The sequence below is a fragment of the Dendrobium catenatum genome, unplaced genomic scaffold, assembly GCF_001605985.2.
Source record: "Dendrobium catenatum unplaced genomic scaffold, ASM160598v2 fragScaff_scaffold_104, whole genome shotgun sequence".
In the NCBI taxonomy this organism is placed as follows: Eukaryota; Viridiplantae; Streptophyta; class Magnoliopsida; order Asparagales; family Orchidaceae; genus Dendrobium; species Dendrobium catenatum.
In genome coordinates, this window is record NW_021318566.1 from 28,509 (window position 1) to 52,418 (window position 23,910).

Sequence of the window (23,910 nt, forward strand, 5' to 3'; positions counted from 1 at the left end):
GGGTCGGGTTCGGGTCTGAAAAATTGACCCGTTTGTAAAAAACGGGTCGGGTTGACCCGAACCCGAATAGGTCCGGGTCAGTTTCAGGTTCGACCCGAACCCGACCCGTAACCCGAAATTGACAGGTCTAGTGAGTACTATTAGCTAATTATTGAGTTCGTTTGGGAGAATAGCCTTGACGGATGGGTCACTTTGTGAGTCACTTTGTGAGTCATTTGATTTAGTTCAATAACACAATACTAATAGTTTGAATTTGGGTTGATTCTTAGATGATTTGATGAGATGTTGGGGATGTAAGTAAAATACCGTGATAAAACAAACAACAAAGTAAAAGCAACATAAAGTAAATGACATAAGGATATAATGCGGAAAACCCAAAATCGGGAAAAATTTGACGGAGCCACATTACACCAAGAAATCCACCATGAAAATAGGGAGAAATAAGTACAAATCTCTCTTCTCTCTTGCTTCTCTTCTCTCTTATATCATTCTCACACTCTAAACACAAGATAAAGCAATAACCAAACACCAAGGGATGCCACCCTTAAGAGAAATGAGAAATAAAACTATCCAATTCACCTCAAAGCATTGCATTGCTCAAGCCATTGTCATCAATCCATTAGATGATGTTGCGACGCTCAAATCCGCAGCGCTGCGACACTACACATCGCTTCAGTGCTTAATCTAGGGTGCTAAGATGCTCTGCTTTTTGTAGTTTCTCCTAGCAAACTCTACAACACTAGGGCGCTCGGGAACATAGTACCGAGGAGCTTGGGTACATAGCGTCGGGGGCACTTGGGCACATAGTGATGAGGCATTATACGGAAAAAAAATTTAGATGCAAAACACCCGAAGCCAAGCAAGGGGTAAACCCCCCGCATCCCTCAATGAGCACGAGAAATTGACTTGAGGTCTGAGGCAACAAAACAATCCTATTGATTGACAAAATCAGGTTCCACATAGACTAACAATCTCCCACTTGGAACTGATTGTGATCAATCCTTTTCTTATTTGCAAAACAAATAATTATCTGTAGTGTGGCTCACCACTGCTCTCATCCTCCATGAAGATCAATTGAAGCTACACATAGCTTCAGTTTATCAACTATCACCATCTTTGTCAGTATGTTTGCAGGATTATCGGTCGTGTGTATCTTCTTCGAAGATAGCTGACCATCTTCCAGAAGTGACATGATGAAATGATACCGAAGCTGGATTTGTTTCGTCTTAGCATGAAATGTAATATTCTTGGCTAATATATGAATAACACTCTTGTTGTCACTATATAACTTCTCATTCCTTTGTTGCTTGCCAAGTTTTTCCAAGAAATTTTGCAACCAAATCATCTCCTTGCTAGCCTCAGTGATAGCACTATACTCAGCTTCTGTGATTGAGAGCGCAACAATCTTCTGTAACTTGGAAATCCAACTTGAAATTCATTTAAGAGTAACTCGAGGCTTTACTAGAATTTGGGCTGGGCGAGTTTTAGCTGTAGGTGGTGTAAGTCAGCTCACAAACCACTTGTTGAGCCCAATTCAAGTTATCATAATGACTTGATTAACTCAACTTAGGGGAATTTGCGTGTACAAAGCTCAAGGGATTTTGAGATCTTAAATTAGATTTCCTTCATCCAATTCTAAAGTTTCCATGCCATTGCCCGCACAATTATATAATCCCAAAACCATCACCAAAATTTTGTGAAACCCTTTGTCAATTTTCTAGAACATTATATGCCAAACCTCTTCCAAATGTAGCTTCCCTATATTCCCTAGAAATAAAACACAATCTTGAAAACTTGCACTAAAATTGCCTTCCATTCTTGGATAATTTGATGCAAGAACCAAATTAGCCTCCACTTATGTTGATTAAGGATTCTCGCGTATACTTGTACATGTTCATATGGGTATTTTTGATGGGGACATCGGAGCATGGAAAGTTTATCAAAGGCGTGGCCACCGATTTACAACCACGATCACGCCGATATATTTTTAAGTCCTCATCATATGCAACTTGTTTTTATTAATTTTTTTTTGTATTTGCTTTAGTTATTTTTCCCTTTCTACCCTTTACTTAAGGGTGGTCATGTGTAAGGCCAAAGGGCTAAGTCGTCTTTTATTTTTCGTCTATTGTATGATGCTATATATAGCTATTATGTTTTCTTTTGGAGGTTAATGAATGAATGATAAATTTTTTTGCGTTTTGAGTTCTTGTGAGAGCTTGAGAGAGGTTGGAGAGAGATCCTTTAGAGAGGGAATCAGATCACCCACCAACCTTGTAGAGTATGGGTTCGTGGCTAGTTTATCTTTTCTTTTCTAATCTTCCTCCTTTCTTCTTCCTCTAATCCACGGTTCACCTAGCCCCAACCGCCGGATCTTCAAACTTTTTCTCCCTCCACACCCGTCTGCCTCATCCCACCGCCACCACCCAATCAACCCCTTCTCCCTACCTAGCCGCCGGCCCCCTCACCCAAATCCCTAGTCCAAGCTGCCGCCCCCCTTTGGATTTCCCTCCATCATCGCTTGCAATTAAGCCCTTCCTAAATTAGATCTTCATATTTTAGATTTTTAGGTAACTCAATTAATTTGCAAATTCAAATCTATGTGAATTTTAAATTATTTCCTAAAATATAAATCCTATTTTAGGAAAGTTTCCAAACCCTACCCTATTTGAATTTTAAATTAAATTGGAATGAGACCTCTCTTTCCAAATTTAATATCCTAAATCAAGAAAGCATTAAATGTTTCCCTAAACCTCTCCTCTCTCCCTATGCCGCCGGCCCCCCTTATGTTTCCCTTTGAAATTATTTCCAAAAGTTAAGCCACACTCTTGGAAATAATTCAAACTCTCTCTCTCTCTCTCTCTCTCTTAGCCCCGCCCCCTCCCCCCACATCCCTTTCCTCTTTAATTATTTCCAAAGTTAAGAATTAATTAGAGGAAATAAATCCCCAAAATTCCCTACATCCTCCCAAAATCTAAACCTATTTTCTTCCCAAGCCTCTTTCATTGGGCTGGCCACCTCCCTCCCTCTTCTCCACTTAACCTTTGAGAGAAACTTATTTCTTTCAAGAGGAGTCTTTAAGGGAAGCAAAGACCGTCGTCTCCATCACATCAACCCCACGGAATCAATGAATGGCCGATCCTGATCTTGACTCCGGGTTCGTCTACAACGAGCAAGAACACGTCGATATTCTCTGGTCAACATTCTTCGACGTCAACCCGGAGATTGACACTTCCGTCGACAAATACCTAGATCGAATCATCTTCACCTTGTTTGAAGCAATCAAAGAGCAACTTACCAACGTTCAGTGAAAAATCACTTTTGGTCCTCAACGAGGGTGAACTTCTTCCCCTATTCAAATTATCTTCTAATCCTCTGATCTTGTAGGTGGTGATTCGAGCACAAGGAATTGTGCCAAGCTCTCTACTGACGCTTAGTAAATGTAGGATCTGAGTTTTGATTTTCTATGTTTATAATCTCAATGTTAACTTAGGGATTTTATTGAATAACTACTTAATTTGCATGCGGTTAAAATTCTAAATTACTTTGGTGATTCTAGTTCTTAGCATGTGATTTGGCCTAAACGTAGCCACCCCTCTTTAGTTTTTTATTATTGTTTAGTGGCTAATGTTCATAATTATTTAGTGCTCTTATTCAAAACATGCAAGTTCTTATCGCATTCATCTCAAACATATTTAGTTCTGCATCAATTTCACATGTACCTAACATGTTCTAGTCAAAGAACTCGGTTAGAGCATCCACTTTGCCCAACAAAGGCACTTGGCTGCAGGGAACATTGTCTTGTCCCGGCTGATCAGATCGAGGAGTCATTCAGGATGTGCACACCAAGGAACTCATAGGATTCGTCCAAGCTCTCAGGAATTAGTTATCTTGGTAGAATTTGATCTTCAGAGGTCACTCTCCATAACTCATACCACTAGGCTATAACTGACATGCATAATCTAGCTACAGAAAGTGCACACCTTAAGGGTCCATGATTAGGTCCCTATAAACTCGGTCCTCGACTCACGGTAATCATTACCCAAAAGGATTCACCTCTTACACTAAGTGCTCTATACACTACCTCTAAGGACTCGCCGCTGCGCCCAAAGGACTCACCCACATAGACTCATCCTGCAGGCTATACCTCAAGAACTCGCCTAGTACATTTTCTATGTAAAGACTCATCAAGGGGATTCGTCCTAGAACAGAAGGTCACGCCAAAGGTAAAGAACCACGTGGATACCCACTAGCCTAGCCACATGTCTAACACAGTCTGGAATGGGTCATAATAAACATTGTGCTTTTTTTTGTAGCCTTCTTTATAGCCCTCTAAGCTCTATAAATAAAGGGTGAAGAGACTCATTTGAACTTTTAAGTATTTTATGATATTTTGGGCATATTTTAAACTTTTATCTATTTCTCATCATGCTCACCCTAACTTCTCTTAGTTCTCTGGTTCTTGCTTTGTAATGACCTGAACCAATGATCTTTGGTTCCAATACCTAGTGCTGAAGAAGACGAAGGGAGGGGTTGGTTTCGCTAGTTTTGTTTCTTTGAGTTGAGGAGACGAAGGGGATAGTCTCGAATTCGTCACTTGGAGTTGTGAAGGAGGCAAAGGATTTTTTGTCTCATTATAATCACTTAAGAGAGGGGGACGGGGAGAGACTGAGATAAAGAGATTGAGAGATAGAGATAGGGAGAACCTACAAGTGGGGGATGCTCATGCAAAGATTGAGCATCTGTGCGATGATATGAGGTTTATATAGGCTAGTTTTAATTTTTGAAATTTTAATGAATAAATAAAAAGCATTATGCTTACTAGACTAAAAGCTACTAAGCATTATAGTGATTATAATCATTAAATTAATTACTAAAAGCTTTATAGTTTATACTTTCATGGTATGAGGTTTATATAAACTAGTTTTAATTTTTTAGATTTTAATGAATAAATAAGAAGACTAATACAATTATGCTAATTATATATTAGAATCACCTAAATATTATATGTTAGCATTCTTTTTATCTAAATTAGCTTTTTGATTCACATGAAAAAAGAAATTATATGGCATATTGGGTCATGTGATAAAATATAATTGATAAAGCTTTATTGATGCTTGTTTAACTAAAATATATAAAAATTAAATTAATTTATTAAGTAAAATATTTAATAATAAATTTATTAAATTGATTTATTTAATTATATACCACATGAGGAGTAAACAAATTAGTTTTTTAAAACCAGCACCAGTTCGCCGGTTAACCGGTTGAACCGTTGGTTCAAGGCGGTTAAGGCCAATTCATGTCTAAAGCAGTTTTGATAATATATTGACTGACCGGCAGACCAGTTCACGGTTCAACCGGCCGATCCAATTTTGTTTTTAAAGCATTATATAAAACACGTTCAGGTCACCCCTAAGTAAAACGAAAGTTTTAAAAAAATAAAAGAAGAGAAGAGATTAAACAAAAATATATTTTTAATATGCACCCAACAAATAATGAATCACATTAAAGAACTTAACCACAGAATAATGTAACACAATCTAATTATTACAACTAGAAAATGTAATAAAATGATAGTTGAGTTGCCTGTCTTATACAACCAAGTTATAATTTATAAACTTGGCTTGTGGGTCTCAAAGCTTTGGCCTTTAATGCATATAGGACTTTATTTTATGATTCACTTTTTTTGTTCGTTGTTTCTGTAGTTGTATCCCACAAGCCCAAATAGCTTTCTAGATCTTTTAATTACATTTGAAAAACAAAAAGAATCAAACCTCCAATTCAAACATTATAAAGCATATACAGTACATAGAAAAAAAAAAGCATTGTAGATTTATCTGGCACTTAAAGTGTCAATCCAACTTTTATCCTATCAATCATGCCTTTTTAGGGCTAGGGGATCAATAAATGACCTGACCCACTATCTCGACTCGAAAAATTTAGGTTTAGCTTGACCCATTTAATAAACAGGTCGGATTCATGTTGATTTTTTTGACCCGATTGTTAAACAAGTTGAATTCGAGTTGACTCACATACCCATTTAATATCTTTTTTTCTTAAATATTTTTTTATTGTGAGTATCATAGTTAATAAGTTATTTTTAAAAAATTAATCAAAGCGGGTTAATGGGTTAAGTTCGGGTCATTCGGGTTGCCAGCAGGTTGGATTTGTATTGGTTTTTTTAACCCATTTATTAAATGAGTCGGATTCAGGTTGATTGTATTCAGGTCAGGTTAATTTTTGGTCGGGTCTGAACCCGACACATTAAACTGTTTTAACACCCCTATTTGGGGATTTTAAGCATCAATTGCAAGAAAACATGATTTAATAAGGATTTACTTATTTATCCCTTTTTGGGCATGACCACTTGCATGAAAAAATATGTATATATCTATTTTAACACTTAAAAGAAAGTACCAATATGCTGACAATCTAATATTCATCATGCCAAACAATCCAGCACATGCATGAAATTTTTTTTTCTAATCTTAGGATCCCTAGGGGATGCATTTAAATGTGTGTTAGCTTATGTAGCTTGTCACACTATGATAAATTGTTATATTTAAGTTCTGAGATAAGAAGAGATTTAATTTTTTAACTCAGAGATGGCTCCACTTTAAGCTGTATATGACTTAAATTTTTTTATTTAATTTTTTAGAGTGTTTCATATTTTTAGAGGGTTATGAAGAACACATTGAGCAATCTATGCTTACTTTGTGATCACCCTGTTGTCATGGAATCCTTGTTGATTCCTTATAGGTTGTTAAACCTAAGCTATTGTCCCAAGGCTAGTCAAGAGGGGGGGTGAATTGGTAATTTAAAAATTCTCTTGAATTTTTAAATAGAAAATCGTTTTTAAAACTCTTAGCAAGTTAATTAAAGTTTCAAAATGAAATTTTCAACCACAGTAAATAACTTGCAGTAAATAAATGCGGAAATTAAAAGACATAAAAATTTATATTGGTTTAGTCAAACACGACCTACATCAACTTCCTGAAGACTTCCTCTTTAGGTATTGCACTATTACCAAAGTGACTCTCCTTTTGCCCCCACAACAAGGTGGGGAAGCCTTTACAAAAACCTCTCTTCCACCAATCCCCGATGCTGCAGAGAACCGTCGTCCTTTCATACCCTCCAAGTGTCGGTAGAGAACCATCATCTGTTCACACTCTCCAAGTGTCGGCAGAGAACTGTCATCCTTTCACACCTTCCAAGTGTCAGCAGAGAACCGTCGTCCTTTCACACCCTCCAAGTGTCGGCAGAGAATCGGCGTCTGTTTACACTCTTTAAGTGTTGGCAGAGAACCATCGTCCTTTCACAAGAGAATCGTCGTCCTTTCACACCCTCCAAGTGTCGGTAGAGAACCTTCATCTGTTCACATTCTCTAAGTGTCGGCAGAGAACTGTCGTCTGTTCACACTCTCCAAGTATCGGCAGAGAACCATCGTCCTTTCACACCCTCCAAGTGTCTGTAGAGAACCAGCGTCCTTTCACACCCTCCAAGTGTCGACAGAGTACCGGATCTTCTTCAAAGATCTTCTCACGAGCAACTAGAAAGACAAGAAGAAGAGTGATAACAAAAATCACAAAGAGATCCTTACCTTTGAGTAACTTTGTGAACCCTTTACACTCCACTTGCAAGAAATCTCTCTCAAACATTCTCTCACACTCTCTCTTTCAATTGCCCTTGAAAAATCACGAAGATAAGACTTTTTCACTTCACTTTTTGAGGACTTTTTATATCAAAGACACGAAAAATCGTACAAAAAACTGACTTTTTTTTAATTTTGAGCGTATACGATCGTACAGTACGATCATATATTTGTACGTATGAACAATTCAAAAACTGTTGTGTATGATCCTATTGTGAATTGGTACGAAATCAATTCATACACGATGATCGTCCGGAATGAACAATTAGAAAATTTTTCATCTTTATTAGGACGAAAAGGGACCCCACAATTTCATACCATGTATGGCGTATGCACGATGACAATATCGTACGATACGATCAGTTACGAAAATTTTCAAGTTCATCTGGACAAAAAGGGACCCGTCCAATTCGTACCCTGTACGGCATACGTACGATGACGACATCGTACGGTTCAATCCGTTCAGAAATTGTTCAAGTTTGTCTGGACGAAAAGGGACCCGTCCAATTCGTACCCTGGACCGCGTACGTACGATGACGACATCGTACGGTACGAATCGTTCAGAAAATTTTTTTAGTTCGTCTGGATGAAAAAGGGATCCATCCAATTTGTACCTTGGACGACGTACGTACGATTGGTATATTGTACAGTACTATCCATACTTAGAAAAAAATTTCTGCTTTATGTTCGTTTCAATGCTCGTAGGGGAAAATAACTAATCAGATTGTCCTATACGAAAAGACATCGTACATTACGATCAGTTTAAAAATTTTAGATTTTAAACTCTCCCCCGGTGTGTATGTGTCAATTACTCAATTACAATCACACTCTCTCAGATTCAATAAAATGAAAAATACAGACTTCAATTACAATAGATCATAAACTGACATGATTTGAAGTCTTCAACAATCCGGAATATGATTTACCTGAAACGTTAGTACACACAAACAACAAAATAAAATACATTCCAAAATATGTTAGGAGAAATTGTAATCAAAACAATAATATTTGGAATCATAAAAAACATACATGTTGCAAGAATATTAACAATCAAGAATTAAATTGCAACTATCTTAACAATCCTAAGATCCAAAGATATAAACACCCAACCTATGAGGTCGAATGATACATCTTTGCATCCACAAAAAATTAAGTGTGTTCTAGGTGTTTTGTTTTTATATAAAGTTTTCTTAGTATTTGGATAAGAGAGTATTTGCTTAATAGAATTAAACAAATTTACTTAAAGGTTTGACTTAGGACTTGGTGAAATTTGCCTGAATGGGTAAAGTGAATTTTAGGAGGAAGTGGCTTATAAAGGATACTTGGGCTTATATTTTAATTGTCATGAATGGAGGAAATCACTTGTTCTGGTGATTTTCTACAAGTTTCTTCTCGGATTTCCACTGTTTTTGCTGTTTTTCCGCTGTAAACAGCAATTTTGCTCTTCTTTTCGTACTAATCTTGGTTAGGTTTGCTTGCGAACTCAAGTATTACCTTAGGGTTACTTGCGAACTCAAGTATTTCCTATCAGAGAGATGTTTATTTATTTAATTTGGGCTAACCAAATGAAAGGGACCAAGATTTAAGTCCTACGACTGGGAGGACATGTGTTAATTTTGGCTCAATAGATGCGTTAATGGGACTTAGGTTTTGTTCCTAAGAGTTATTGGTGTTCTCTTGAATTCTTTTGAGATCATTTGGAAACTTCTATGCAAGCTCAAAGAAACACCAAGCAAGGCGTTAAATGATAAGTCAAGTCAAGTTGAGTTTTGTTCAACCTGACTCAAGGCAATCTTGGGATTTATCTAAGGATGAGGGTAGCTCCTAGGGAATCCTAGAGTTCATGAAATGAGGTATATAAAGCCTTGAGAGGTTCCAAAGCATCATACATGAGGGAGAAAGGTTCCTCAAAGAAAGTTCTTATTTATTCTTTTAGAATGAGTTGGATTCATTTGAAATAGAGTGGTCATTCCTACAACTGTGAGGGGATCTTAGATCAATTATTTCATGATTTGATTCATTAACAACACATAGAAGTATTTACTATCTCTTAGGGATTTTAATTATCTCACTTAACCATTTAATTTGAAAGCTACATAGATAGAATTAAACAGTTCTGAAACAAGAGGAAATTTAATTTATGGGCCTTGAGAGCTCATAACATGTCTCAAAATTATTTCAGAATTAAATGATCCAATTTAGTTATCTTCCAAAATTTTAGGAAAATGACGCAAATCCTAGTACAAAGAGGCATACAACATTTTTTAGATTGATTTAATGCAATCTAAATCCTAAGTGTCATGCAATTGATTTGGCCAAACGTATAGCCATTGGATTTGGGACCGATGGCTACAGAAACCTAAGGTTGCATTTGTAGACAAAGGGATTAGTTCAATATGAGTGTTTTTCATGCAAAGTAGACGGCATTGGACATGAATCCAATGACCCCACACTTTATCGCCTCCTTGTTTGGGCTCTCAAATGAGAGCAAATTGTTGGAAATCACCGGATTTCTGATTGTTTCGCTAAGAGGACAGCCGGTATGTAAGGCTTCAGAGAGCATAAGATGAAGCTTCTAGGGACCTAAAATATGCAGGAGCGTCACAAATACATTCACAAAGGCCGGAAGGCCTAGGTTTTGTAAGTTTGGGAGTTTAACCTAACCGGATTCAACGTCCGATGGTTACCGGCTGTAACACCTTTATCTTGAAGAGACAAAGGCAACTGAAACAAGATAAATATCTGCTATTCGGGAAATGGCCTCCACCAACACCTTGCCGGAGTTGATGTACTTTGGTCTTAAGCAACAAGTACTGTTGTTCTCTTTTTTTTCCTGTGTTTGGAAGGCTGGAGCATGCGATCTAAAGTTTCCATCAGCTCTTGGAATCGAAGCAACAGCTGTCCTACACCTTTTCCCTTGGTTCGGAATAAGTGAAACAATCATCAACTGTACCCCTTGATTTTGGGGGAAGAAGACAGCAACCTCGCCTCACTCTTATTTCTCCCAAAAGAACTGAGTGCTGCTCTTTGTTCTGGAAGAATCAAGCAAGGAGCAGCTCAATTGCCCCTTGCCACACGCAAGTAACCCTACATATCGGCTTTGGTAAAATGGAAACCACCAACCGCCTATTAGAAACCGCCCTTGTCCTTTCTACAACTACAGTAATTTATGTTCTTTGAGGCAATGTTTAAAATTGCATAATCGGGTATTGAGGCGTTTTTCGTTCGTGAGGTGAGGCGTAAGCCTCAAGGCATTTTGGGGCGTAAGCCTCAAAATCAAAAAATTGTGTAAACATAAAATGATAAATTTTGTATATACTAATGAGTAAATAATATATAAAACATAAAAATGCACAAGATATGAAGTGAAATCAAAATATCCCAATAATAAGACAACATGAAATATAGTTCAACACTTCAACTCAAACTCCATCTTTCCCAAATCACAGTATTCTTTTCATTAACATATAATTCCAAAAATAAATAGCAATGACATATCACATAAGAACTCATAAGTCATCAACACTGTCATCACCATGTTTAAAAATGCGCAATTAGATATTGAGGCATTTTTTGTTTGTAAGGCGAGGTGTAAGTCTCAAGGCATTTTGAGGCGTGAGCCTCATAATAAAAAAATTATGTTAAGTGCAAATAAATATTAAAAGTAAATTTTTATATAATATTCAAATAATATGTTAAAAAATGGCGACGGGTTAGAGGTTAAGGAAGTTGAGAGGAAGTTGCTGCGACTAGGGGGTACACGAAGTGTGATTTGTTTGCGGCTTTACTTTAGAAACCGCCCTTGTCCTTTCTACAACTACAGTAATTTATGTTCTTTAAGGCAATGTTTAAAATTGTGTAATCGGGTATTGAGGCGTTTTTCGTTCGTGAGGCGAGGCGTAAGCCTCAATGCGTTTTTGAGGCCTACGAAATTGCGTAAACATAAAATGATAAATTTTGTATATACTAATGAGTAAATAATATATAAAACATAAAAATGCACCAGATATGAAGTGAAATCAAAATATCCCAATAATAAGACAATATGAAATATAGTTCAACACTTCAACTCAAACTCCATCTTTCCCAAATCACAGTATTTTTTTCATTAACAGATAATTCCAAAAATAAATAGCAATGACATATCACATAAGAACTCGTAAGTCATCAGCACTGTCATCACCATGTTTAAAAATGCGCAATTAGATATTGAGACATTTTTTGTTTGTAAGGCGAGGTTAAGCCTCAAGGCATTTTGAGGCGTGAGCCTCATAATAAAAAAATTATGTTAAGTGCAAATAAATGTTAAAAGTAAAATTTTATATAATACTCAAAAAAATGACAACGGATTAGTGGTTAAGGAAGTTGAGAGGAAGTTGCTGCGACTAGGGGGTACACGAAGTGTGATTTGTTCGCGGCTTTACTTTAGAAACCGCCCTTGTCCTTTCTACAACTACAGTAATTTATGTTCTTTGAGGCAATGTTAAAAATTGTGTAATCGGGTATTAAGGCGTTTTTTGCTCGTGAGACGAGGCATAAGCCTCAAGGCGTTTTGAGGCGTAAGCCTCAAAATCAAAATATTGCGTAAACATAAAATGATAAATTTTGTATATACTAATGAGTAAATAATATATAAAACATAAAAATGCACAAGATATGAAGTGAAATCAAAATATCCCAATAATAAGACAACATGAAATATAGTTCAACACTTCAACTCAAACTTCATCTTTCCCAAATCACAGCATTCTTTTCATTAACATATAATTCCAAAAATAAATAGCAATGACATATCACATAAGAACTCATAAGTCATCAGCACTGTCATCACCATGTTTAAAAATGCGCAATTAGATATTGAGGCATTTTTTGTTTGTAAGGCGAGGTGTAAGCCTCAAGGCATTTTGAGGCGTGAGCCTCATAATAAAAAAATTATGTTAAGTGCAAATAAATGTTAAAAGTAATTTTTTATATAATACTGAAATAATATGTTAAAAAATGGCGACGGGTTAGAGGTTAAGGAAGTTGAGAGGAAGTTGTTGCGACTAGGGGATACATGAAGTGTGATTTGTTCGCGACTTTACTTTGGGATTTATGTAAGTTTTAATATATATCGGGTGAGGCGTAAGCCTCATGCCAGTGAGGCTAGGCGCGCCTTAAGGAGAGCCTCAACCAAGTTGAGGCGCAAGCCTCATAAAAAAAACTTGAGGCGTAAGCCTCAAGGCGATTTTCACTGGAATTGCGCAAAGGCAGGCCTCAAGGCGTGCCTCATATTGTGCAATTTTAAACCATGCTTTGAGGTAATCATTAGATTCAAGAGTTGCAGTCACAATCATTTATATTGAGAGTTCACTTGTATATGATTTCGTTGGAGGAAAAGAGTTGCAAAATTTAATAATTTTAGCCGTTTTACTTGCATCATTTTTCTTAGCATTTCTTTGAGCCAAATAGAATTAAACATATGTTCTCAAAAAAAAAAAAAAAAACAGAGAATAAAACATATAAACAAGAGACATTTAAGTTACTTATGAACACATTTGACATTAAACATGTTATTGGGCACGAGTTACAGTTTTCTATATTTGTTTTATCTCAGGTATATGTTTAGTGCTATATGAACATTTTAGTGTGATATGATCTTGCTTTGCATGGTTAATGATTGAAAATGGCTGGACAACGGCAGGCTTATTAGGCTTTGGAAGCATTCCTGTTGTGTAAACAAGGAGCTAACAAACAAGCATGTTTTATAGTCAATGTACAATTCAGTCGTGTTAACACTCGATCTTTATAATTTTGTACTTTTTATTTTATGTTCTATTTCCACATTAAGTGTGATGCATAATTTATCAGGTTTTTCATTTTGGATACATTGATAATTCTCAAGATGACTATGAACCCAACCTAAAAGAGAGACAGGAAGTCACCTTACAAGTTGATGCACAACGACGTGCTCTCAATTCAAGGTATTCTTTTTTAGAGCAGTGAGAATATTTTCGGGCTTATTTTGTGCTTAAATCCTGGGAGACTTAGGTTTATACATTTTTTTTGTTCCACTTTTTTGTCCACCATCCTGTCATTCTTATGGAAACCCTCAGCCTGATTATCCTTTCTGTAGAATGCTTGAAAATACTTTGCAGAATACCTGGACCACTTCTTATCAGCCATTAATCAAACTAGATGCATACTTTATTGCAAGAAAACTACTTATGCTATGGTAGTCTATTGCCTGGAATTTGATAGAAATATTCAAGGTCGTTCAAAAATTGGATGTACTTTTTGCTATATATTAGTCTTGAATCACAAAAATAAGCTAATGCGGAAACTTGGCTTGATTTTGGATTGATCCGGGTTTAAGTCATATCGAATTAGCTCAGGATTGAGTCAAAATGTATGTATTTGTATTTATGGGTTATGTATTGCATGTTTGCATACTTGAATACAAAAAATAGTTTTTTTTTGTAATCTTGGATTGAATTGCTTTTCAATGTGGATCAAATTGAGATTGCATTGATTCATTAAATGGTTTCATTGAGATTGTTCTAAAAAACTTGAGTAAATATGATCATAGTTTCAATTGGCTTATACGGATTATGTTAGACCGGTCCCTGGACCGGGCTTGGTTTACTAGATGCAGAATAAATGTTCCGCCCAACTAATGCCGCCCCCTTTAGGGGTGGGGTCCAGCAGCCACGTTAAAGAGAAATTAAAGAGGTTTTATGATGGAAATTTCAAAAGAAGGGCCTGTTTGGAATTGGGGGGGAATTATTGTATGTTTTATAGGATTGTTTCCTAGGTTTGAGATTATCTAATGTTTTGCTGAGTTTTGTTTTCCTAAGGAGACAGAGGGACTCTAGTGGGCGGCTAGGGTTTGGGAGAGCCAGATCTTCCTCTCAAATTGAAGATCCAACTGTTTTTTACATTTCTCTTCATAGTTCTTTCAATAAAAAATATTTTTTAGGTGTACTTCCCAATTTTTGTGTTTCATCTGCTGATTTTGTGAAAGGTGCATCTATTTCCTATCAATTCTTTGCTGCCCCGAGTAAACTATGCAAAGTTAAATGTTCCAAGAAGTTATGATGCAGGACAATCATAATCCTTGTTGAGAATTCTCAACGCAGATCAGCACCATGAGTCCATGCCAAAATTGCTTTTGAGTTCATATTTGTTATTTCATAATTTAAATTTGTAATAAGGACATTATAGCTTTCATTTATTAGCAGTGAATATTTTAAGTATGCATTGAAAAACCTTTCCTATATAAAGAGTGCTTTTAAGATTTTATGGAAAAAAAAATTATTAAAATTAAAGAATGGTTACTTAGCTCCTCTCTTCTCTCTCTCTCTCTTTGGGTTGTAACCATTTTAATTAAAGTTCCTTCAAAATTCAGTAACTTCTGCTTCGCATCTATGAACCACTGGTCCACTAAGTATCCATTTCTATGTCATCAATGAAAATCGGATGATTATATACAGCAGAAATTGTTTCGGCTTTAAAAAATATGAAATTACCTTGTTATTGTAGTATAACCACTCTCTATATTGTTAATTTTTTTCCATTTTTTTAATTAGCACATTTTCTGAAGGATCATGATGGACCAAACTTTTTTAGTATTTAAAAAACTCCATCATATCTTGTTTGATTAAGAATATTGTTCTTTGATTGTCGGTCGACACAATATCTTTCTGAAGGAACTAAAATTATTTTTTGTGATCTTAGGGAAAAAAAAAACTTTTTTTACAGAAAGTTTCATGTGCAATGGTTGGTATATGTACCACCCAACACTTGGTTTCATGTCATTGACTTCAGTCTTTAAGTCAAGGTCCAAGTTTCGAACACTTGCTACAAAAAAAAAAAAGAATTGTACATGTCGATGTTGATTATGATTTTGTTTTCTTGTTTGCAACATTTTAGAAGGGTTTTTCCCAACCTAACCAGGCAGTCAATGACTTTCATTTCCTTGATTAGGACGTTGTCTTTGGTAATATTAGTTCATCATTATAGTTTTCCTCAAACCTGTTTATCTCATGCTGCTTGAAGGTACTGAATCACTGTTGCAGAATGTCAGACTTAAAATTGTCTTTTGCCGCTCTAGCATCTTTTCCTTTTTTTGCACCATTTAATGTCTTGTATGCAGCTTTTATGCGTATAAGTTATGCTCAGAGGCACCAGATTTTCTGAGATTATTCCCAAGAATAGTTAGTTTCATGTAGAGAAATGAGGTTAATTCTTTGTGAGGTTGTTTTATGTTAAATGTAATATAATGCTGTCGTACAACTAGTTTTCTTCCACTCAATTAAATTTCAATTTATTTTTTATTTTATTTATTGTACATTTGAATCAATGAACAAATTATGATTTCATTGGCCTTGTTATTCCCTATGTTGCAGGATTCATTCTGCGGGGCATTTATTGGATATTTGTGTGCGCAATGTGGGGTTATCTCATTTAAAACCTGGAAAAGGTTATCATTTCCCTGACGGGTATGATTGTTTTTTTTTTGTTTTTTTTCTCCGTAGTTTACTCCTTTTCTTACTAACTAGTATTAGATACTAATCGCGTTGATTCTTCTTTTTACTGCAGTGTGGATACTGATTTTTAAACCTTTAGTATCTTTCATCTAGCGCAACCTTAAGCAAAGTCGTAAATCTTCTTTAGAATATTTTTGTTAAACTACAAGTTAACTTTTAATTCATGTTAGTTTTCTATGTATTAATTCTCCCAAAGAGAGTTTTATTGCTATGTTTGTCCTCAACTGACTTGTCTTGAAACTCGAATGTGATTGACTTCATTTCGTAAATGTTGATTTTTGTTGCCTTGAAATTAAAATTTTACTTATAATGCTTTTAGTAGTCTAGTAGCTGCGGAAAAGCTTTCCATAAAGTTGAGGAATATTATTAGAATAAAGGCAGTTAGTATACAAGACTTTCTTATGGAAATAAGGAAAGTGATTTAAAATTTATCCAAACCAGAGGAGTTGGTAACATTCTTTAGCTTACTCAGCAGGTTGTGTGTCATCCATGCGATTGATTACAGCTGTAGCATTTCAAAATCTTCACGTTTGTTTGTTTTACTGGAAATGGAGAAGCCATCCTGGATTGAATCATTTCAGCAATCTATTTTATTGTCATCTGATGACAACTCATTTTGTAGTCAATCTTTTATTCTTCTTTAATGTTACAATCTTTTTTTTTATCAACATTTTCAAAGCATGATGACTAACAAACCCAAAAGATTAAGCTTTAAATAGTTAAGAAAAGCGGCCTAAGAATTATTATTGCGTTCTAATATTACCCATATGTTCGAACTTATTTGTCTTTGTAATCATGAACTAAACAAAATGTTGTGCTGGGACAAAATTTTTGTAGGGTCATTTACACCTTATGATGGAAAATATTTGAGGATATTAAAACTTGAGCTAGAGACTTTTCTCTAATACAATATTAAATAAGGGTAGCTGCTCTAAGCGTGCATTTGTTTTGGCAGCTGGCGTCCAGTGCTGTAGTGCCCATTATATATTTCGTGCAAATCCGATTTGGGATACTGCTCTTGGGCTGCTTTCTAGCTTGTCTGATGGAAAAAAGCTGCCATGCTCAAAGTGGTCGCAATTCGGAATGCTGGTGATGTGATAGCAGTCCCAATTTTTGCACTCACCCCAAACAAGCTCTATAAGCTTAAGCTCTGCTATTCATGAATCAGCTTATATTCTAACTCATTGTGACAGAATTCACATATTTTCATTGAATTTATTCATTTGTACTTTGGTAGCACTTTATAGTAGGGCTTTCCAAGTGTCAAGTAGGTCTGGTAATACAATGTGGCTAAATCATGTTCATTGTCATGATTGAAGAGAAATTATAGTTGCCAGCTGTCCTAAATAGATATGATTCTATATTTATAATAAATCCATATTTCTCATTTGAATGTCACAAGTAGAAGGAACTTGGTCTTGATAAGAATTATTTTATGTTCCTTATTCTAATATCATCCTTCAGACAATAACTCAAGACCTGGCTATTCCCAGTTGTGTTCTTTAGTTGTACGCTCTGTAATTTTTGATATTTTCTTGGAAATATATCTCCGATCACCGATTTCTCTAATTTAAAAATGCTATTTTATTACCTTCAATTTTGTATATCACATTGATCGCTTTTAAATATGCGTAGCATAATTGCTATTATGAATCCGTGTACATTGATTAGTTAGAGATAGTTTTTAACATATTAGGATTTTGTTATTTTTATACAATCCTAAGGGAATGTTTGGATACATTTTTGTTTCTTTATTCTTTGTTTTCTGTTTTAAAAAATTGTTAAATAGTGAAAACATGTTAGATTACTTATTCTCATTTCTTGTTTCTTGAAATTATAAAAATGCATGTAAGGTGTTTTTATATGTTTTGTAAAATATGCCCAATGACCATTTCCATAATTTGACTAATTAGACTAATAGGATATTAACTAGGATAATTAAGGTTAATCAGAATTTACCTAAGGTCATTAATATCTTACCGGTATTTAATTATGGTAATTAAGCTTGAATTAATTAATTAATTAATTAACAATTGTCAATATCTATATATTAAGAGTATTAGAAATTTATTGGGGTTTTAATTAAGACCACTAATTTTTTTTTAGAAATTTCAGTTAAAACAGAAAAACTCTAGGATAATAAATTAATTGATTAATTAGTTAAATTCCAGTTAAGTAGTTGATCTATTTACTATTTAGTGAATTATAGTTAATTAAGATTAATATTTTATTAGTATTAAGTTATGAGAAACTGGCATAAGATGAATACTTAATTAATTTATTAAACAATAGTATAGATTTTTTAGTGCTATACATTTAGTTGGTAGAAAAAGAGCTCTTGATTGTCTTAGCCACGGATGACAACTCATGCACTATCATATAAGTAAATAAAGAAAATATGAGGCATGAGAATTTGTGGAAAATCAAGAAAGGGAAAAGCCAGGGGTGCGTGGGCGGAACCATTAAGTGCCCCGGGGGGGGTCTTTTTTTTACTCTTTATTATAGTAATCTTTACGCAATTGCCGCCAACCCCCTCCCCATATATATATATATATTAAAAAAATATTTATACTTTTACTTATAAAGTTTGCCCCCCTGAAAAATTAAGGCTGGTTTCGCCCCTGCAAGGGTGCTAGCCTAGTTGAAATAGTTTTCACAAATGGTAGGAGTGAAATGCTACCCTTCCCTAGACTTGAAGATGTTACTACGGAATTTTTAAAATCATACTGTTGCTAGTATATTTCGTGATGGCAATGCAATGAGGTTGATGGGGCTGTTGTAGGTGCTCCGGACAGTCCTGTCAACCTCTCCTATTGGAGATGAAGGTAGCAAAAACTTTGAGGTAGTGTACAAAGAGGAGCTGAAAGGTGGAGCACCACAAAGCCGTTCACAAGGGAAGCCAAATTCTTGCTAAAGCAATTCCACTTCATCCTTCTTTAGCTGGTACCCCTCGTTGGGCCTTCAGCGGAGCAATGGTAACACTGGTGTTGCTCTGAAGTAGCCAGCTCCAGGAAGTGATTTGACAATGTTTGGCCGTCCAAAAGTGTATGGTGCCTCATGAATTCTTTAGTTTATTGAGAGTCTTCTGGATCAGAAAGTTATTCATTGTACTTTAAAACATTTATATGCTATAGTCATAAGAAGCAGAATTACCTCATATAAGCTTAGTCATCTAGCCTTTAAGCTTCTAACACATGCAACACATTTAACTGACCAAAATATGTGCAAGCCTGAATAAAATCTTCTAGCTACTATTTCAGGAAGTTTATTTCTGAGTGGGCTTCTTCTATAACTTTTTTTTTTTTGTTAAATACAAATGGTTCCTTATGTGAATTGTGTGGTGGATCTTGAGTCTGATTTTATAGCTCGTGATGAGCACTTACTTGCATATGTTTGCAGGCCATTTGTTGAATATATTGGGGTAATCCCCCTGGATCAACTACAGATCAAACAGAAAGAGCTAGAACAAGAAGCAAATTCATTAATCAGTATTGGTGGAAAGGTATTTATTTAGTTTTTTTGGTGCTCTTTTGCTTCTATTTTTGCCCATGTAGTTATTTTCTGTAATTGTGAAAAAAAAATGCAGGTTTTTGCCTCTGTTTTATCTTATGATGAAGCTGTCCAGTGGTGCAATGGTGATCTCCCTAGTTACATTTTGAAGGTCAGAAACGAGGCACTTTCTAGTGCTTATATCTTTGTTCTTAAATTTCTTGGAATAGGAATTTTGTTATGCCAACTACTGCGGATGTGCTGACAAATGAAGATGGGACACTAGGCAGGAACCACTGTTTTTCTTGCATTTACACATGAGAGAGTTTCTGATTGGAAACATTTATAGATCGCAAGTATTTCCTATCAATCTCCTAAAAACAGCGAAATTTTTTCACAAAAATCCGCACAAAAACATGAAAACAGTTAATAATTTGTAATACTTGATGAAAGTGTAACGGAAAATACCAAGATGCAATTGATCCTCTATTCGAGAGGAGAATGGATCTCTCCCAAATCTCTAGACACAGCTAGAGCCCAAAGGAAACTTAAAATCTAATAGATCTCAAATTTCAACCAAATTCAAGATGCCATAACCCTAGGAAAACATAGTCTTTAATGCATACAAATCAAAAGGAAATCCCTAAACAGTCCCTACATTCAAATTTTCCTCTCAAATCCCTAAAAAATCCTTCCTAAAAAGCTCCTGCGGCGCATGCGGCTGAAGCAGAAGGTGGAGGCGTCCGCCTCGTTCGTGCCTGGGCCGGTCCCGCGTGGACCGGTCTAACAGTTTCATAGCACAGGTCTATTGAAGATGCCAAATGGCAGGTGTTGTCTGACGGGAGTAAGCGTGATGGTGCTGAGGCTGTCAAAAGATATGCGATTATAGGAGAAAATGTGTTATAGGTTTAATTTCACCAGAGAGGACTTGGAGTCTAAATGGAAGATTGAGGGGTAGAGCTAGTGGTGACATGAGAGCTAGCCAGAGAAGGATAGTGAGAGATTTAAGCAGAGGGAGACATGCAAAAACAGAGTTATGGAGCAATGGCTTTTAGGGTGCCGAAGATCATGTAGGCCAAAGTCTCACTGACCGTGGACACCTATGGTGCACAGACACAGACACGGCGACACGGATACGACACGACACTGACACGGGACACGTCAATTATTGAAAATCTAGGTCACGGATACGGGTTGGACACAATATTATAATTTTTATATTTTAAAATAGTGTATAAAAATTAAATAAGTATAATTTAAAAACTAATTTAAAAATAATAAATCATTTAACTAGAATTTGTGCTTAAAATGATTAGTATTAGGATTCCGAGAGTCATGCGTCGATGCCGTTTATCAGTCATCGAGAGATGAGATGAAAATACATTCACTGCCAAAGAGAAATTAAAATGAGAATATTCGATAAATGGGTATTAGGTGCAGTCGTTGATTTGGTGTTGTGGATAGAAAATAAGAAATTTAGTTTAAATCCTGCCAAATCAAGAAATTATATTTTTAAAAATTCATAAAATATTTAAGATACGAGTGTCTGACACACGTGTCCAATTTGTATTTAATATTTTTTTTAAATCGGACACATTTTCGGCGTGTCCGACACGTGTCGTGTCGGATACGGTGCCGGACACTGCACGCCTCTTTGAGGAGAACTGTCAGTGCATCATAGGTGGACACCTTTGATTGCATGGTTGTGGCATTTATGCGTGACGAAGAGACTTGGAGTCCATGTTGTGAGCAATGAGAGGGGAAGCAAAGCAAAGATGAGCGGTTGTTTTGGTTGCTAAGCCTTTGTTGCACTGTAATTTAAAATAGCATAGGGCTTATCGAGTTAGAATTGCATAAATCTAGCCATTAAGATCTTTTTTTTGTCCCAAAGCAACACGCTGAATCTAATGGGAGATAATTAGATGGTTAAGTGAGTTATTAAGTTTAATGTTTATTAAAAAAGATTAATCAGGCCCAATTTTTAAATTGTCTGTCTGATTATGTTAATTGTCTTTTTTAATTTTTTATTATGTTAATTGTCTTTAATTGATATATTTAACTTGATTAGGCTTTATTTCATTCAAGTAACACCTTGATTAACCCAAGGGCTAGTTAACGGAGACTAAGTAACCCCAGTTTTAGTGTAAACTGCTAATTTTTATGTTTCTAGTTGCTGTATAATAAACTTTTAGCCTTCCCAGCAGGTTTATCTTTTCTATTTATTGTAAATGCCGTTTCATCCTTTTTCTTCTGAAAACCTCTTTCAACTTCTTTCTAAAATATTGATGTTTATGATTTCCAACTTCTTTAGCTTTCATTAAGTTTTTTGTATAGAATCTAACTTAACCGTTTGCCAATCTGATTGGAATCATTTACAACCAAATTCTATTTACGATTATATGTTGAACATTATATGAAGCTTAACCATAAGCTATTATATTGGGCGACCGTTTTATTTCATGAATATACAAAGGTTAGATGGTTTACACATTTGGTCATCACTGTAAGCCTCATATCTGTTGAAATAGGATTTTTCTCACGAAACTCAGTTTAAAGGAATTCTCCCTAATTGTCTAAATGTGTCTTATAATTTCATAAATTAGGATTCGATTGTAAGTTTGTAACTGATCTTTTTTCCTGATTCATGATGGCTAGATCTTTGTGGATTGTTATCCTTTTTAGGTAAACTCTATCGTCATGCAGGCTTTATTTGGTAATTTGTGGCTTTCGTTTCCTTAGAAAACCTGTCATAGCTTCACAATGGGAAACACTTTTTTAACAACACCTCCGTTTTGGGAATAATTATTCTGTGCAGACATCATACCATCCAGAGGCGAATCAGAGTGCACCACATCACCCGGTACATAGTAGACACACAGCCACGGTACACAACACTCGGGTGACATGACATGCTCTGATTCGGTGTTCGCACAGAATAATTTCACCCATCTTGGGGGGCTCGCAATGACTTTTATTTCATATAGCCCAACTCAAAATCACCATGCAAAGGCTTGTTTAATCGATCTTGTTCCTTGGTTGAAAATAAATCCATCTGTGACGAGCATTATCTCGCAATCACCACTGGTTTTCACAACGGGCTAAGCAGAAAATAAAATAGTTTTCAGTCAGCTTTTTGGCACTTACACTGTTGTTTGAGGAGTATCTTTCTTGCTCTTTCGTACAATATATTTCTTCTGTTGAAAGTAATAATTTGTAATTTGACAAAATTTATAGTTAAGCCTTTGCAAATATTCAGGGCAGCACCCCAAGGATTGTGAGATTAGGTGACAATGCCGGATGCCCTTGTGGAGGGACTCACGTTGCTGACATTTCAGACATAAAAAACTTTAAGGTAATTGTATGTGAAATGGCCTTTTTGTTTGTTAAGATACTGCCAGTTTTGTTGATGGTTGAATAGTAGTACTTTGTGTTTACATGTGAAAGGGGAAGATTATCTGTTCTTCATATTACCGCTTGTTCTCCACATGCATTCATAATTGCATATTTGTTGCCCTTTTGCTGAGTATTTGCAAAAGCGCAACAAAAGGACAAATAAAATGCATCAAATATCCTAGTAATTGAATATTTGTTGTCATTTTACTGTGCGTTTACAAATACGCAATAAAAGAGCAGCAAATATGCATTATGAATGCATACTTGCTGCTCTTTTGTTGAGTATTTGCAAAAGGGCAGCAAATCCGGACGGTTCTCGCCGTCCGGTCTCCGCACAAAATAATTCTCCTGTCTTAGGGTTCATTTGGGGCAACTATAAAGCTGGTTTAGGAAAAATTAGATTTCTTTTAGTCATTGTGGGCATTATAATCTTTTTTTAAAAAAAAAAAAAAAACATAATAATCTTTTATTACTATCACATGTCTGCAAAATTGATCCTAAAAAATAGCTTTTTAACACATTATTTTTTTAAGCAACAATAAAGTTACAGATAAACAGAATTATGACTGCTTTTTTAAAAGCGAAGCAATGAAAAGCAGGTTCCTATTAGATCCTTAGCTTCCTAATATTTCAATGGTTTATCATTGCAGGTTACCCAAGTTCGATCAAAGAAAGGAGTAACAAAGGTCAGCTACAGCATCAACCCATGAGCTCTATATTTTATTTATCTGCAATATTTTCAATTCATATCGATGACTAATGAGCTCCTATCATACCTGACTATTCAAACTGTTATTCTTATGTATATATATAAGAAGAATGGCAACCCTTTTGCCTAGTTACGAAGCA

The 23,910-nt window shown here is 35.5% G+C and overlaps 1 protein-coding gene across 1 annotated transcript in view; it reads left to right on the forward strand.

Annotated features, from left to right (window-relative positions):
- LOC110104394 (alanine--tRNA ligase) overlaps positions 1 to 23,910 on the forward strand; it is a 25,116-nt gene extending 1,206 nt beyond the window's left edge. The window contains exons 3-8 of the mRNA XM_020833474.2: positions 13,502 to 13,614; positions 16,039 to 16,131; positions 19,579 to 19,681; positions 19,766 to 19,840; positions 22,925 to 23,020; positions 23,712 to 23,910. Of these exons, the coding sequence (XP_020689133.1) occupies positions 13,502 to 13,614; positions 16,039 to 16,131; positions 19,579 to 19,681; positions 19,766 to 19,840; positions 22,925 to 23,020; positions 23,712 to 23,771 (540 nt within the window). The 3' untranslated portion in view covers positions 23,772 to 23,910. The remainder of the gene's footprint in view (positions 1 to 13,501; positions 13,615 to 16,038; positions 16,132 to 19,578; positions 19,682 to 19,765; positions 19,841 to 22,924; positions 23,021 to 23,711) is intronic.